At 35.3% G+C, this 15,488-nt stretch overlaps 1 protein-coding gene across 4 annotated transcripts in view; it reads left to right on the forward strand.

The window, feature by feature from the left end:
- Nucleotides 1–15,488, forward strand: part of DOCK9 (dedicator of cytokinesis 9) — an 87,683-nt gene that overhangs the window by 54,476 nt on the left and 17,719 nt on the right. For 2 of the 4 annotated variants that reach the window (XM_042809551.1, XM_042809548.1), the window contains exons 33-42: nucleotides 151–271; nucleotides 1,046–1,179; nucleotides 4,234–4,348; nucleotides 4,552–4,618; nucleotides 6,069–6,116; nucleotides 8,540–8,676; nucleotides 13,203–13,318; nucleotides 13,957–14,094; nucleotides 14,384–14,566; nucleotides 15,249–15,362. In XM_042809551.1, coding sequence (XP_042665485.1) covers nucleotides 151–271; nucleotides 1,046–1,179; nucleotides 4,234–4,348; nucleotides 4,552–4,618; nucleotides 6,069–6,116; nucleotides 8,540–8,676; nucleotides 13,203–13,318; nucleotides 13,957–14,094; nucleotides 14,384–14,566; nucleotides 15,249–15,362 — 1,173 coding nt within the window. Of the gene's footprint in view, nucleotides 1–150; nucleotides 272–1,045; nucleotides 1,180–4,233; nucleotides 4,349–4,551; nucleotides 4,619–6,068; nucleotides 6,117–8,539; nucleotides 8,677–9,190; nucleotides 9,235–13,202; nucleotides 13,319–13,956; nucleotides 14,095–14,383; nucleotides 14,567–15,248; nucleotides 15,363–15,488 lie in introns of all 4 variants that reach the window. The other 2 variants (XM_042809550.1, XM_042809549.1) reach the window with 2 other exon arrangements.

The raw sequence follows: 15,488 nt of genomic DNA on the forward strand, positions 1-15,488 counted from the left end.
ATCTTAGAGGTCTTTTCTAGCTGTAATGATTCTGTCATTCTATATAGTAAACCCTGCATTAGAAAATAAAGTATGTATTACTAACTACACCCATAATGTTGGAAAACAATAATCATATCTTCCTTTATTCCTTTTTTTTTTTCCAAGCAGAGTGGAAAGGATGATGGGCTTAATTTGCCGACTGCGAATCAGCTAGTAACACCACAAAAAGCAGTAAGCACATTGGATAATAACCTTCCTAAAGATCTCTTTGGTGTTATCTCTGGCATTGGTAAGCACTTAAAAAAAATACATAAATAAAAAAGGAAGAAGTTTTCTTTTGTTACTAGTAGTAATTGGCCTATTTTTTGAGTATGTACTGGTATGGAACCCTAATGCAGTCAGTTATTCTGTGCAGTCTAGAAGTTAGTCTGCAAATGAGATGTATTTGTGTTTTTTATTTTATTTTGTTTTGCTGTTTGAAAGTGAAGCTGGTTTTTTTGAAAGAACTGCTTTTTTTTTATTATTTTTATTTTTATTTTTATTTTTCCCCTCATCAAAGTTGGTAATTCTCCACAGGCTGCAGAGAAATAAAAAAGAAGACTAGCATTAGTCACTTACAGCAAGAGTGCCATGATACATGGTTTTGTAAATGACCACCTCTGTGTGGAATGCTCATTGTGCATACTTGTGGCTATCCTCTTTTTACTTGCTTTTCTGTTTATTGTTATCTGTTAAAATTAGTTGCACCAGTTACGAGTCAATTAAAAAAAGATTAAGAAAAGAAAGTTTCACAGAAGTGTTAATGTGTATGTAGTGATAGACCAGCTTCTAGATACATTTGCATGTATTTCTACATAGATCTGTGTGTGTATATATATATATATGTACATATTCTGCTGAAAAGATATCAATTGTTTTTCATCAGAAGTATTTAAATTAAATTATTTGTCTTCTTAAGAAATACATACATATGTATATATGTAGGGGGCTTAGAAGTTGGACTGTAGAGTGACTTTTTACAGTATATGCATTGTTTGAGATTTTTACATTTTGTTTTGTTTAGCTTCTCCATATACCACTTCAACTCCGAATATTAATTGTGTGAGGAATGCTGACTCAAGAGGCTCTCTTATAAGTACAGACTCAGGAAACAGTCTTCCTGAAAGACACAGTGACAAAAGCAATTCTCTTGACAAGGTAAACAAGCAAACAAAAAAACCCCTCAGAAACAACAACAACAAAAATACCCACTGAAGTGTACTCCTGAAATTTCAAGTTAACTTTTGTTATCTCTGCTGGGACTGGGCTTTCAAGAATAACTTCAGAGCAGCGTTTTCAGAAGTTTTTATTTTATCTTCTTTTGAGAAACACATGTCGTATGAGCTCTTCTAACAGTGTTTTTATTAAGCTGTTCTGCAGAAAATGCAGTCTGATTTTCAATTTAGAAACATGAGCAAGCACTTGTTTTTTTTCCCTTTAGATAAGGGTATGAGGTTAAGAGCATTAAATGTTGCCTGTGAGAACTGAACTCTGGTTATGAGAGGTTTTGTGGAGGTCATCACTCTATCTGTTCAACACACAATATATGTAATACAAGCATTTTTAAAATCAATTACTGTGAATTCTCTTAAGTGACTTATATTAGTTTGACTTTTCTAAAGCATTTCACTTGGAACCTGTTACAAAGTAGGAGTTTTGGTTCTGGTAGCTGTGAGTTATTCAGTCATGTCTTTATAGAGCTTGTATTTATGCTGATCACGTTTCATTTTCTTAGATCTTGTTGTGCATGTCACAACACGATAACTTTTTCCCTTGACCCTGACATGCCTTCGTGTGGCAGAGAGAGAAGCTTCTCAGAAGGCACTCTGCTCATGCTATGCGTCCTAATGGAGGAGAAGAAGAAAATTCTCACCCTGCAAAGAAAAACCGTGTTACTATGGATTTTTCGCTTCTGACAATTCCAGTTTTGCCAGAGAAAATTATGCATGCTGCTTTCTCCCTTCAGTTACAAGAAGTATTTGGTTTTTGTGCTTGGTATAGTTAAGCTTCTGAGTGAAGTGTGTGTGATCAATAGTTTTGCCACTTCTTTTGCAACAGTTGAATCTCAAGGCAAATACGTGCAAAGCAACCACGTACTAAACCTGTAGTAGTTCATTTATGTAATTTAGTTAAGTCAGAACTATCCATTAGTTTACCTATTAGCAGAATCTGAGTCATGTATTTCTTAATATACATATGTTTTCTTTGACAGAAATGCCTTGGACACCTGCTGTTGCTAAAATGGCAATACTGTCATTCATTACTTAGTTTTTATGTTGTTAATTACTAACATGCACTGTTTTCTCTAAAAGGGTTTTCAAAGGATTCAAAATCCTTTGAAAATTCTGCTCTGATCTGCCAATTTAGGTAATAGAGGGTTCATGTTTTGCATGCTGTTAATTTCTTGCGTGACAAATACTTAATTCTGGCTTCTTAGTCATTGCTTTCCAAAGTTTCTGTTAGATCAGCTGTTCACTGCACGTATCTTCAAATTTTTGCTCATTGCTTGGCTTCATCTTAGTTTTCATTCAGAATAACCTGTAGAACAAGCCTTGTGGAAAAAGAATTTGCTAGAAACTATTTCTATTTTAATATGGCCTTTCTTTGTATGCTACTGAGATCATTTTAAACAAAACTTGTTTTGACTGTGTACATTTTCAACTTTTAGAGGGAGTTCTATCTCTAAACAGTATCAAAGTTATAGAAAACTCGAAAACTGGTTTCTGTTCTGTCAGCCATTAATTGCCTGCTCCATTTCGGTTTGCATATAACTATACAGTAGTACTTCCTTATTCACTAGAGATTCTGTATTTATTTAAAGTGAACAATTTGTGGGACCATTAGAATCAGGAGTGTTCAGGTTTATGCAGGTGTCTACTTCCTTCTAAACTGAAGTAATTTCTTTCTAGTATTATTATAACATCATGTGGTTTCACTGCATACAATGGCTAGTATGTGAGAGACTGCATCGATTGTTTTAGGAACATGGAACATCAGTAGTCAACATTCAGTAGTCAATTGATGCCTGTGCAAAGTGTCATGGATTAGCATTTCTCTTGCTTTCAGTGAGGAGTGTTCCTGGAAGGACTATTCTGCCCTTGAGGTATTGGAACTCAGTTTGAGAAACCAAGTGCTCTCCCACAAGTCTATGTTTTTATTTTCATTTTCATTTTTGTTTTTCTAATGTTGATATAAAGGATTACCTCTTATGCTGGTATGTGTCCTTAAAAAGTTGAATGAGTCCAACGTTATCAAGCTTCTATGTAGAAACTGTTGCACAGATCAATTATATCAGAACATTAACTCTCCAGAAAATAGTTTAAATGGCTGGTTCTTCTTTCATTGGGATAAGTAGCCTCACATTGGAGGGGAGGAATTGGCAATGAAGAAGGTGGAATATATCCTTTAAATGAACATTCAGCTTCATACTGAGGATTTTATAACACTTGATTGTGTAAAAATGATTGTTTTACAAATAGGTCATTGCTTAAAGCTCTCTTTCTATATTCTCAGTTCTACTTTTTTTCTCCTTGTAGCCCTTTATGCAGTAAATTTTGAAAGTTGTCAAGCTGTCATGTTGGGTTTTTTTTGTTAGTTTGTTTTTTCTTTTTGGACAGATTTTGGGATTTCCTTCAGTAATGAGTATTGTAGATTGGCTTTTCACAAGTGTAGGGTCTTTACAAAGGGAGGAAAGGGTTTTTTTGTTTGTTTGTTTGTTTTTTAAGGCAAAGGCAGATTATTTATCAGTTGATGCAGAATGCACATTATTTCCATACCTGTATGTTTCCCTTGGGATTCTTCGCTTTCCAGTAGAATTGTGTGGAGTCAGTTCTGCCTGCAGTTCAACGTAAAATCTTCAAAAGCAAAGGAGGATGTATGTGTTGCCTAACAGCGTGTAATTTTTGAAGTATTTACACTAAGCAAAAAGGGCAAGCCTCAGTTTGCAGTCACTGTTAGGTAACTTCTCTTGTTCGTCCTCCTTGGGAGAAAATTTGTGCAAAGAAGGAAATGAAAATAAACAAAAGTGAAGAGGTTTGATTTCTATACTTCATGTGTACCGTGTGTGTTTTAGAGGCCTATCTCTACATAAAACATTTTTGTCTCCATTCTGAGATCCTTTTTCTGTTTCAGGAATTAATAAGGCAATTTAAAACATTTTAGTTTATTATCAGTTTAGGAAACTTTCAGCCAAACTGTTTATTTTCTTTTCAGAACCAACAGAGCAGCACTTTGGGAAGTTCTGTAGTTCGATATGACAAACTTGACCAAGCAGAGATCAAGAGTCTGCTTATGTGTTTCCTTCATATCTTGAGAAGTATGTCAGAAGGTAGGTAATTCCACCTATTTTTTAAACATATGTAATGATGGATTGGATTTATGCGCATGACTTAATATATTTTGTAACCTCACAAGCCATTTTTATTGAGATCCTAATTATCTGAACATCAAGGACAGCTTTCTAACTCTCCACTTAATGTTTTTTTGTGCTTACTGCCTTTGTCTTGTTTTTCATATTTTTCATTTTCCTAGATGCGTTGTTTACTTATTGGAACAAGGCTACGAAATCTGAACTCATGGACTTCTTCACAATTACAGAGTAAGATTTTTTTTGAGTTTATCGTAAAATCATACATTTCACTGTGCTGTTAAAATCTTGAGCATGGACATAAATGTATGTGTTACTCTTTATTGTTTGAAAAGCAATATCACAGTAAGTCTTGATTAGAAACCCTTAACTTGATGTGCACAATTGCATGTCTGTCCAACTCCATAACAGTTTCTGGAATTAGGCTATGCAGAAATGACTTCAGAAGGTTCTTAAACTGTAAGTAGTACTCAGAATTTCATTTCTTGTGCAAGTGGAATGGACTGTCTTGTTGACTTGCCTGCATTCAAATGCATCTTGTAATGCAAACTTGTGGAATGATGTGGCTGCGTATGAAAATCATTTGAATCAAATGACTTTGGAAACAAAGGGAAATTAATTGCCTTCCTAGCTTTCCTCTTGGAAACAAAATATATGATGAATCCATTATTTCTTATTAGCTGCTGCGTTTCAGCCTATTCACATGTAGTATTGTTTATTCATGAGAACTGACTGATAAATAAAAAACAAGGATGGTGCTGTTGACTGGAAGTAGTGCAACACAGAAGCTTTTCTGCATGTCTTGTTGTTTCATTGATCTGTTTTTCCTCATTTCAGTTGTTACAGACTCAGTCACTGTAATATCAGTAATTAATTGTTATGTAATGTGATACTCAAAGTTCATTTTAGAAATATGTTACAAATAGTGTTTTAATTCAGCCACTGAGTACAGATGGCATTATATTGATTGTACTGAAAACAGAACTGGGCAGGTAAATGAGCACAGGTAGTAGACTGAAGCATGGGGTATAAACTGTATGAAATGAGTGAACAATGTTTTTCCCTTAATGGCCTCTTGTTTAAGGGCAAGGTAGAATTAGTTTTTGATCTGATCAGTAATCTCAGATTACCATCACAGTATCAGTTTAAGGAATACAGAACAAAATAAAATTCCCATCATAGAATTTAGGTTAGAAAAGACCCTTAAGATCAAATGATGCAAGTGATGTCCCCCAGTGCCACATCTACACAGAAAGTAGACCAGATGGCCTTAAAATGTCCCTTCCAACGTCAACCATTCTATGATTTTGTGACGTAACATTTGAACTTGGTGTTAATAATTTTTTAATGTGCTCTGCTTTTTCATTATTTGACTCCTAGCTTGTCGTTGCAAGACTCATACTAGATGTTTTGATGCAGAAATGTTGAGATTGATGTGGTCTTTTTATACTAATCCTGATTTAACTAAAACAGCAACCATTCCTGATTGATTTCAGAGGTTCTGAATCAGTTATTCTTGGCTGGGGACTGAAAACTAATTTTAAGGGTTGGACAGATAAAGTTTCATGGCATAAGAGTTTAAAGTTAAACAAGAAAAAAAATAAGTTGAGTAATTCCAATGAACATAAACTTATAAAGGATTTTTGTGTTATTTTTCTGACTTTTTATGTGTTCTCTGTAGAGTGTGCTTACATCAGTTCCAGTACATGGGAAAACGATACATAGCCAGGTACTGTGTGGAATTTAAATGCTACTGTATTGTCTACTCAGAATAATAGCCTGTACAGTCCTGTATCCACTAAAAGTAATAATGGGCACAGAACTCTGCTACAAATACATTATATGGGAGTAGAAATGTTGTTGTAAAGTTATACATAACAATTTGAAGTAAGCTGTTATTATATTAACAATTCTGAAGCAGATACCACACTTCTAGATAAAATACAGAATGTTGTGTGCTGTGTTTATTAAAAATTATTTTGCAATTCACCCACCCTTCCTACTATCTTTTTACTGAAGAGTTTTTTCCTTGACGTAATGTCTTTTGGGAAGAAGTTTTATCATTTTAATATTTGATTTATTCACTCGGCCATAAAACCATGTCAGTTGAAATGTTATAGAAATTTAATAAAGTGTCTTCAGTGAAAGGTGAGTAGTAGACATTTCTACTCTGCTGTTTTTCAGTTCTTCTAGGTACTTCTGGGTACCTGTATGGTTCCCATTGGCTGCTGTTTAAGAGAAAATCTCAGAAATATGTATATAGTATGTACTTGTTTCAAAGTAATGCCTCCTATTTATTTCATGAAAACAACAATAGATACAAAAAGCACTGTTTGGTAGTGTAAATTCTCAGCTACAAAACACTATTTTTCAACACAGTCACCACCATTAGCTGTGCCTTTTCACCAGCAGTGCACAGGAGCTTGCGTGCTTCACTCATAAAAATCTGCACCAGTGCAGGTGACCCACTGTCCCCATTGCTGAAACTCATCACCACTGCCTCAATGTACTCACATCCACCATTTGGGCTCCAGAAATGTTCAGCAAGCACCAATGAATGTCAGTGGCTGCCATTTTCTCTGCATGGAGGAATTCAGTGACACCCCTTTGCTTCATACGTGCTTCCATGTCGGATATCGTTCTGTCAGACTGCCCCTCTGTTGCCATCTGTCACACAGTCACAGCGTGTAATGGAACACTGGTGGGAAAGTTCAGCCTCAGCTGCCGTGCAAACACCGTGTGTCTCTGATGTGGGCTAACATCATAAAATGGGAGGCATTACTTTTGGAGCAGCCCTTGTACTCAAGTATTTGAATATATTTGCATTAGCGTGTTCTTTCATACAAAGTGTTTTTTTTAATAGAGTAAAATGTAGTAATCTGTCTGGGCTTCACACTGTGGTATACACGGTGGTCCTGTTATAACTAAATTTGTAGAGTTCAAATACTGGCCCTCTTGAGCTTGGTGGGAGAGAAATTGCAGAGCTTGGATGGTAAGATGTTTAGCTTTTTGTTTTAAGTTCAGTGGTATGTGAGTGTGGTTCTACAAACAACAAACATGACTACCTTCCTGGAATTTTTTCAGGAAAAGATCTCACCCATGTTTACACAACTTCAAAGAGATGAACAATAATCAGCAACCAAAACAAATCTGTCTTTGCTAAGGCTTTGATTTTTAACCTTTGTGCTCTAATAAACTCTGGATTTACAGAAGCTTGTAATTTTAGGCTTTTCATAAAAAAAAAAGATAAAATTATTGAAAAATATATAAAGAAACAAACATCAAAACCAACCAACCAAAAAAAAAGTTTAATTCCTTTGACTAGTTTTTAGAAAAGAACTACCCTCCTTCCTTTTTTACTGATCGCTTAGTTTGTGTAGTGCATGTTATGCTAAAAAAAGACTTAAGCTATAGAAGTCATTTGTGTTCTGCAGAAGTATTGAATTTCCCCAATTAATGTAGCTTTCTAGTCTTTCATGTTGTTACACTAAAGCATATGACATACTTTGCACATACTCTTAAAATACACAAAGGACACAGAACGAAAAGGAACAGGGAAATATTCAGGCACTGGTTGTCATTTTTCATTAGCTCTGGTGGTGGTACACAATAGGAATTTAGCCTGTACTGATTGCTAACACAGATCACCTTTCTGTTCTCTTCACTTGATTGCTGCAAGTTTAACAAAGTGTATGGCTCTTCTCCCTTCCTGCTTGGGTAAGATGTCCACAGTAATACTTCAGTTAATTCCTACTCTTCCCTGTTGCATGTATGCTTTCTAATTCTACCACCATGTGTCTTTTTCTAGCTTTTTTTCTAAAAATTTTACATAAGGTTTTGGGTTCCAAATATCTTTGGACTCTTTGTATTCTCAAATATTTATGTGTGCAAGAGCTCTGAAGTAAATCTAGCATTTTCAGAGCAACTACTCCTGTGCTTTTGCTGTTGTGCTTTGAGATTTTTTAGGAAAGCATTTGCTGTGATGCTTTTTTTTTTAAGCTACCTATTTTTGTTTTGTAAGTAAAACATTAAATAGGTTGCATTGTGACTCTTTCTATAAAACTTCTTGTAGCTGCTTAACTAACACTTCCTGTCTTGCTGCTGATTGACATGTCTAACTTTTGCTTCTATCCCATTTCACCCATCTTGCAGGAACCAGGAGGGGTTGGGATCCATAGTTCATGATCGAAAATCTCAGACATTGCCTGTTTCCCGTAACAGAACAGGAATGATGCATGCCAGATTGCAGCAGCTGAGCAGCCTGGATAACTCTCTCACTTTTAACCACAGTAAGTCTCATGACATGGTAACATTCATCATCTTCAACCAGTACCACAACACCACACAGGTCCCAGAGCCACACCAGTGCATTTTGATGACTTTTATTATTCTAGGTCGAGCAAATAACTGGAAAAAATGGATGGTCTGTTCCCTGCTTTGTGATAAAATAATTAATGCTGGCTGATGCCATAACATGGAGCGTGGTTAACGATACTATATTTAAAAAACATTTCTTTTTTCTTTTCAACTACATACACTTCTGCTCTGTTGGACACATAGTTACAGAGTACAGAGTTTAGTTGTTTTCTATTTGCTTCATAAAACTTCATTTTTTTTTTCCCCAACTCAGTCTTACAATTAATCTGAAAACAAAAATTAACACTTCGACCATATCTCCATGTTTTGACATCTGCTAAGGAGAAATAAGCTTCTTAGAATTTCTACAGAGAATGTGAAGCCCATGATTTAGTTTGTCTGGAAGTCAAAAAGCGTCCAATAATGAAGTGATTTTTCTGTTTTCAGTGTGAGAAAGATATCAAGTATTCTTGGAATTTCTGTAGACAATGGTAAGATTTAATCAGGTTGAAGTCAGCTTCTATAAGACTGCTGTATTGAAAACTAAATCTGCTTATGTCCTATCTTTTTAAATATGCTGCTCTTAAATTGCAAGTTATGCTGTATGTAAAGTATTCAGAAGCACCATTTTGCAATCTTCAGCTTCAAAAGCAATTAAACTGGTTGACTAATCCAGTAGAATAAACTGGATAACTGGGTCTGAAAAGAATGGTGTGCAGTAAAGCAGTTATTTGACTTACACTATACTCATTTCTTGATTTCCCAAGCATATCTAACTGTCCCCTACAGATACTTAAAATCTTTTAGCTCATTATTTGTAACATAAAGCAACGGTCAACATAATTACACAAGACTTATCGTGCAGTTTGGTGGAAAACAAAAAAACCCACCCTGTTTATAAATGCATTTTCATATAATTTTAAATACAAAACATTCTTTGAATTAGATAGTTCATAAAACTATATAGTTCTGGAAAATATTTTTTCATGTAAGCAGTCTGCTGCTACTGTATTCATGCTGTATCAGTTCTGCTTCTACAAATTTTTACATGTTTTTTGATACACAAAAGTGCTTTCACACTGTATAACTACATGTTCTGTATGGTAAAATATTCTGTATAGGAATATTGATTTAAAAAAATTCTCTGGGAAATCAATCACCTGATTGCTTCTGGACTTTATGTGCAAAACTCAACGAAGTTGACTGATTTTAAGGACAGTGAGCTGAAAGATTTTAATAAATGCATGCTTATGTAAGAATAAACTTTCTGTTCTTTTCCAACTAGTTTGAAGGAATTATCACAGTGTCTCATTCAGTTAATTTTCAGTTAAGTGATAGCAGTGTTTTTAATGCTGTACATTTAATAAATATAAGAATGTTAGACTTTGTATTGACCATGGTTTTTTAAGGTGAAAACATGTTGCTATGAAAGCCATGTCAAATGTTAAAATGATTTTTATATCTTTTGTCTTGTTTTCTGACTTATAGTTTTGTGTTGTCGTCACTCCATCTGTATTATTTATATAGAATAGAATCACAGAGTCATTACAGTTGAAAAAGACCTCTAAGATCATCCAGTCCAATGTCCACCTACCACCAATATTCTTCACTAAACCACATCCCAAAATACTACCTCTGCCCTTTCCTTAAACACGTGCAGAGACAGTGATTCCTGCTCCAGCACCTAACCACTCTTTCAGAGAAGAAATGCTTTCTAATTTCCGAAATGAACCTTCCTTGGTGCAACTTGAGACCGTTACCTCACAGCCTATCACTGTTACCTGGCAGAAGAAGCTTGCCACAACTCACCTTGCCACAGTCTCCTTTCACGTCATTGCAGAGAGCAATAGATGATAGATCTATTCCCCAGATTAAATGCCCCCAGTTTCTCCAGCAGCTCCTCATAGGACTTATGCTCCAGACCCTCACCAGCTTTGCTGCCCTTCTCTGGATATGCTCCAGTGCTGCACTGTCTTTTAATGAGGGGCTCAAAACTGAGCACAGTACTCAAGGTGCAACCTCACCATAGCTGGCTTCCTCTTCCTCCTTCTTCGTCCTGCTAGCTACACTATTTCTGGTACAAGTCAGATTGCTGTTGGCCTTCTTGGCTGCCTGGGCACACTGCTAGCGTTCAGAACTTTAATAAATCTTTTGGATAACATATATACTCGCATAGTTAGGATGTATATGATGGAAATCCTTGCTCTCGTGCCAAAAGATAGTGATTTTAGAAACAACATTGTCTGTAAATGTAATTTATAAACTTCATTTCTCCCTTTCTAATTATTAATTCAAGGAAAAGAACTGATATCATGGTATAGGTGATAAGTCAGATCTCTGGGGAATTTCAGTGTAGTTTTTTGACTTACGTGTGAAAGAAAATAAGACTTCTATTGAAATTTCTGAAGCCTCAGAAGAAACAGCAAGAAGATGAATCTGTATGTGTGTCATCTGTGTTAAAGGAGAGGAGGAAGCTCAGTATAACACAGTGACATACAAATGTACATAAGAAGAGATACACCTTCAGCTGTATTGGCAGTTTACAGTTAATGTTGAGCTCAGTCATTAAAGGTTATTCTATTTTCAGAGTTCTTAGATAGTTTTAAATGCATGTTCGTATGCATGTCTAGATAGATCTCCATATCATATATGTTAGATGTCTTCTAATGAAGCCCAACTGAGTTTTACTTTGTTTGCATCCTGCCCAAAACTTCTGCAATAATGCAGTGTAAGCAAAGGCTAGTTTATTGTAAATTATTAATGGAAAGAAAAAGTTTGAACTGTTTGGAATGTTGTGGATTGGCTGCAGCTTCTGGTCAGAAGAGTGAAATATCAAGAGTTGGAAAAGACCCACAATAATTATCAAGCCCAACTCCCAGCTTCTCACAGCACCACCCAAAATCCGAACACTGATGGTGCTGTCCAGGTGCTCCTTGCTCCAGCAGCTTGGGGATGTGACCACTGCCCTGGGCACCAGTTCTGTGCCTGACCACCCTCTGCTGCAGAACCTTTTCCTAACACCAAACTGACCCTCCTCTGGTCAGCTCTCTGCTATTCCCTTGGGTCTTCCCCTCTGAACCCCTTGTGTAGGCCTCTGTTAAGCCTCTTTTTAGTCTTCTTTTCCCCGAGCTGAACAAACCAAGAGACCTCAACCTTTCCTTCTACATCTTGCTGTCTAGAACCTTTGTCATCTTCACAGCTCTTTTCTGGATGCTCTCTAGTAGCTGGATCTTACGTGCCCCGAAGTGCACGCAGTGTGCTGCAGTGAAGCCACACCAGCACAGAGCAGGGCCAGACAGGGAGAATATCTCACACACACACACACACACACATATATATATGCATATATATTGCAAAAAGGGGTATACTTCCTAACAGAAAACGTGTAAATCTGTAGAAACTGATGGTTATTCTGGATCCTTTTCATGCAGAATACACTAGTGCAGGTTTTACCAATCTTTTTTATTTGCTTGTTTTGAGTTCATTCTTCATTGTTTTGTTCTTAAAAACAAACACCGTGACTTTTCTTTTAAAGCTACACCTAATGGTAGGTCTGCTTAGTCTGGATAAAGAAAGAGGAAAACAATGGTATCTGCAGTTGCATAGTTAAGTAGTGTAACAAAGGGTACAGAAAAAATGGCTAGGTGACAGCCTAAAAGCACTTCATCTCTTCTTGTCTTAGACACAGTGAGTTCAAATTATACTTCTAGCAATGCTAAGTTGCCTATGTTGGGCTATCTAATATTTTAACATGATTCACACCAAATTTGTGTAAAGCAGCCAGATCACATCTGTCAATCCAGTTCTGAAAGATCAGTGTTAGGAAACATAAACAGTGTATTTTAACCATTGCTGAAGCATGCTGTTTTTTGAATTGTTTGATTGCATTACAGAACAAAAGTCAATAAAGTATTTTGGTTAAACATGGAGTTATTGCATGCTATTCCTACAGAGCATAATTACTTCCTTAGGTCTTCAACTGTGTATAAGTGCATGTATTCCTTTGGTGTTCTGTATTTTTATAATGATTGAATTCAATATCTTTATAACATCACTAAATCACCAATGCATATTTTCAGCTGTAACTTCATGCTACTGAGGCATTTATTTTATGAATATATGTATGTATGTATACATGTATAAGTATGTATTTTTATTTATACATTTGTGCGTATACATACATATATATGAAACATCAAACATTTTAATGTTTTCCTTGCTATTTATTGTTTCTGTTGTTGACATTTGTATTTTATTCTGTGATCCTGTGCAAATTATGCTAAAATAATTATTTGCACATATTTGACAAATGGATATTAATTGAATGGATATTAATTATTTTTCTGTATTGAATGTTAACTCCTGTCAGGCTTTATATTCGTCAATCTTCTCAGCAAGTCTTTTGGAAATAAAATACATGTAAACTTGTGCACTAAGCACTTACACTTAATTTTTGTAGGCTATGGCCATTCAGATGCAGACGTTCTTCACCAGTCTTTACTGGAAGCAAATACTGCCACAGAAGTTTGCCTTACAATTCTGGATACTCTATCATTATTCACAATGGCTTTTAAGGTTTGTCCTTGAATTTATGTTAACATCTCCTATAATTATACCAAAAAAAAATTTTTTTGGCAAAACTGTTTTTAAAATTTTATTTTAAATTGCATAGCATACACTGTAGTGCTGTAACTTGGCACTTTTTAGCATTTCTGGTATTGTATTTCGTTGTTATGGCATTTAACATCTCATAACCTGTTGCAGCAAAATGCTTTCGGTTCAGTTGCCCAATGTACTCCGTATTGATCATCAGTATTCTGTTGGAAAAGCTCCTTCCTTATCCTAACTTTGTAAAAGTATTTCTGGAAACTGTAGTATCTACTTAATATGAGTGGTAAAACTGTATTTTCTATGCCAGTACCATAATTGATACTTAGATGTGCTCAGGTGCAGGCTTGTATATTGAACTTGATCTCTTCTTGTATGAAACATTCATCACTTAACAGCACTTTCTTTATAAGCAGGATCAATGCAATTGTAGAAATATCTCATTAAACCTCAGTTATTATTGCCTGTATTATTCAATGTCTCAGTAATAATATGCACATTTTTTTTTTTAAATTAATGTCCTGCTTTTTAAAAATATGTATGTTTTCAGAATGGTAAAATGTGTTGCAGTATAAAATTCCTAAATTCTCACTATTAATTTAAAGAATCAGCTACTGACAGATCATGGACACAATCCACTAATGAAAAAAGTATTTGATGTATACCTCTGCTTCCTTCAAAAGAATCAGTCTGAAACAGCACTGAAAAATGTTTTCATTGCTTTAAGGGCACTTATTTTTAAGGTAAGGAGTTTTAAAATAATTTATCTCCAAGTACTTATCCAGATTTATAGCTAGAAATATACTATCTAGAACTTTGAGAACTAAAAATTCCAAATCAAAATTCATAAAGGGCCTGGAATAATTATTGTTTCAATTGCTGTAAAAATGACTTTGTTTTGTGAACTACTGTAACTGTTTTTTCAGTCGTTTGGGACTATTCATTTGGGACTTGTGTTTTTCTTTAGATGTTTATGTTGTCAAGAGTGGGGTGTTAATGAATACTTTCTTTCTTTTCTGCTTTTTTCCTCAGTTTCCTTCTACGTTTTATGAGGGTAGAGCTGATATGTGTTCTGCCCTGTGCTATGAGATTCTGAAGTACTGTAATTCCAAATTGAGTTCAATTCGTACTGAAGCTTCGCAGTTACTGTACTTCTTAATGAGAAATAATTTTGATTACACAGGAAAGAAATCTTTTGTTAGAACACATCTACAGGTGAGTATACTTTATTTTTTGTTTGTTGCTTTTTAAAGTATCGTGTGGTCAGTATTTGTAGGTGGGCAATTGCATGCAGGAGTGCAAAGTCCTGTTGGATAAAGACGGAAATATTTTATTTATTTGAGCAAGGTCAGTACAATTCCAAGAGTAAGAAGAGTATATCAGGTACAAGGAAATAATTTGAAGCAATTCAGTGGCCCAGCATTATGCAGGAAATTATAATTTGTGAGTAGGAAATGTGTTCTTTAGACGTTGTTTTGATTAAGTAGCTTACAGCGTCATGTCTAAAGGAGAAAAGAATGAAGCAGCAAGCGCCTAGAAGTCTAAAATAAAACAGAAATACATTAAGAAAAGGCTAAAAAAGAAATAAATTGTTCTGACAAGGCTGGGAACAACAGTTCAGTTCTTTTACGAGCTCTACCTGGTTGACCTAGCTGTCAGTCTTTAGACCACAGGGTGCTTGTGCATTAAATTTATATAAAGCTCCTTTTTCTTGCTTGTCTTGCTGTATGAATGTATGTTTGTTTGTTTGTTTTGGGGGAGGGGAGAGTCTGTCAAATAGCATTTGACTTCAAGCTATAATCTTTCTATTTAAAAGAGCAAAGCTTTCTTTGTAGTTGCATCATAGGTGCATTTCACCAAGTATGCACGCACTAACTAGACGTTTGTTTCTGTCAAGGTTATTATTTCAGTAAGCCAGTTAATTGCTGATGTTGTTGGAATTGGAGGAACTAGATTTCAGCAGTCCCTGTCCATCATCAATAATTGTGCCAATCACGACAAAATTATTAAGGTCTGGCTTTATTCTTCTTTCTATACCGTAGAAAGGCGGCTTGAAAACTTTTCCACAGCGCCTTTTGCAATGACATTTTAACTTCTTCTGTTAGGCGAGCAATAGATAAAGGCAGTAGTTAAACCA

The sequence above is a fragment of the Centrocercus urophasianus genome, unplaced genomic scaffold (genome assembly GCF_019232065.1).
Source record: "Centrocercus urophasianus isolate 14NV4802_14NV808 unplaced genomic scaffold, USGS_Curo_1.0 seq_12, whole genome shotgun sequence".
NCBI lineage: Eukaryota > Metazoa > Chordata > Aves > Galliformes > Phasianidae > Centrocercus > Centrocercus urophasianus.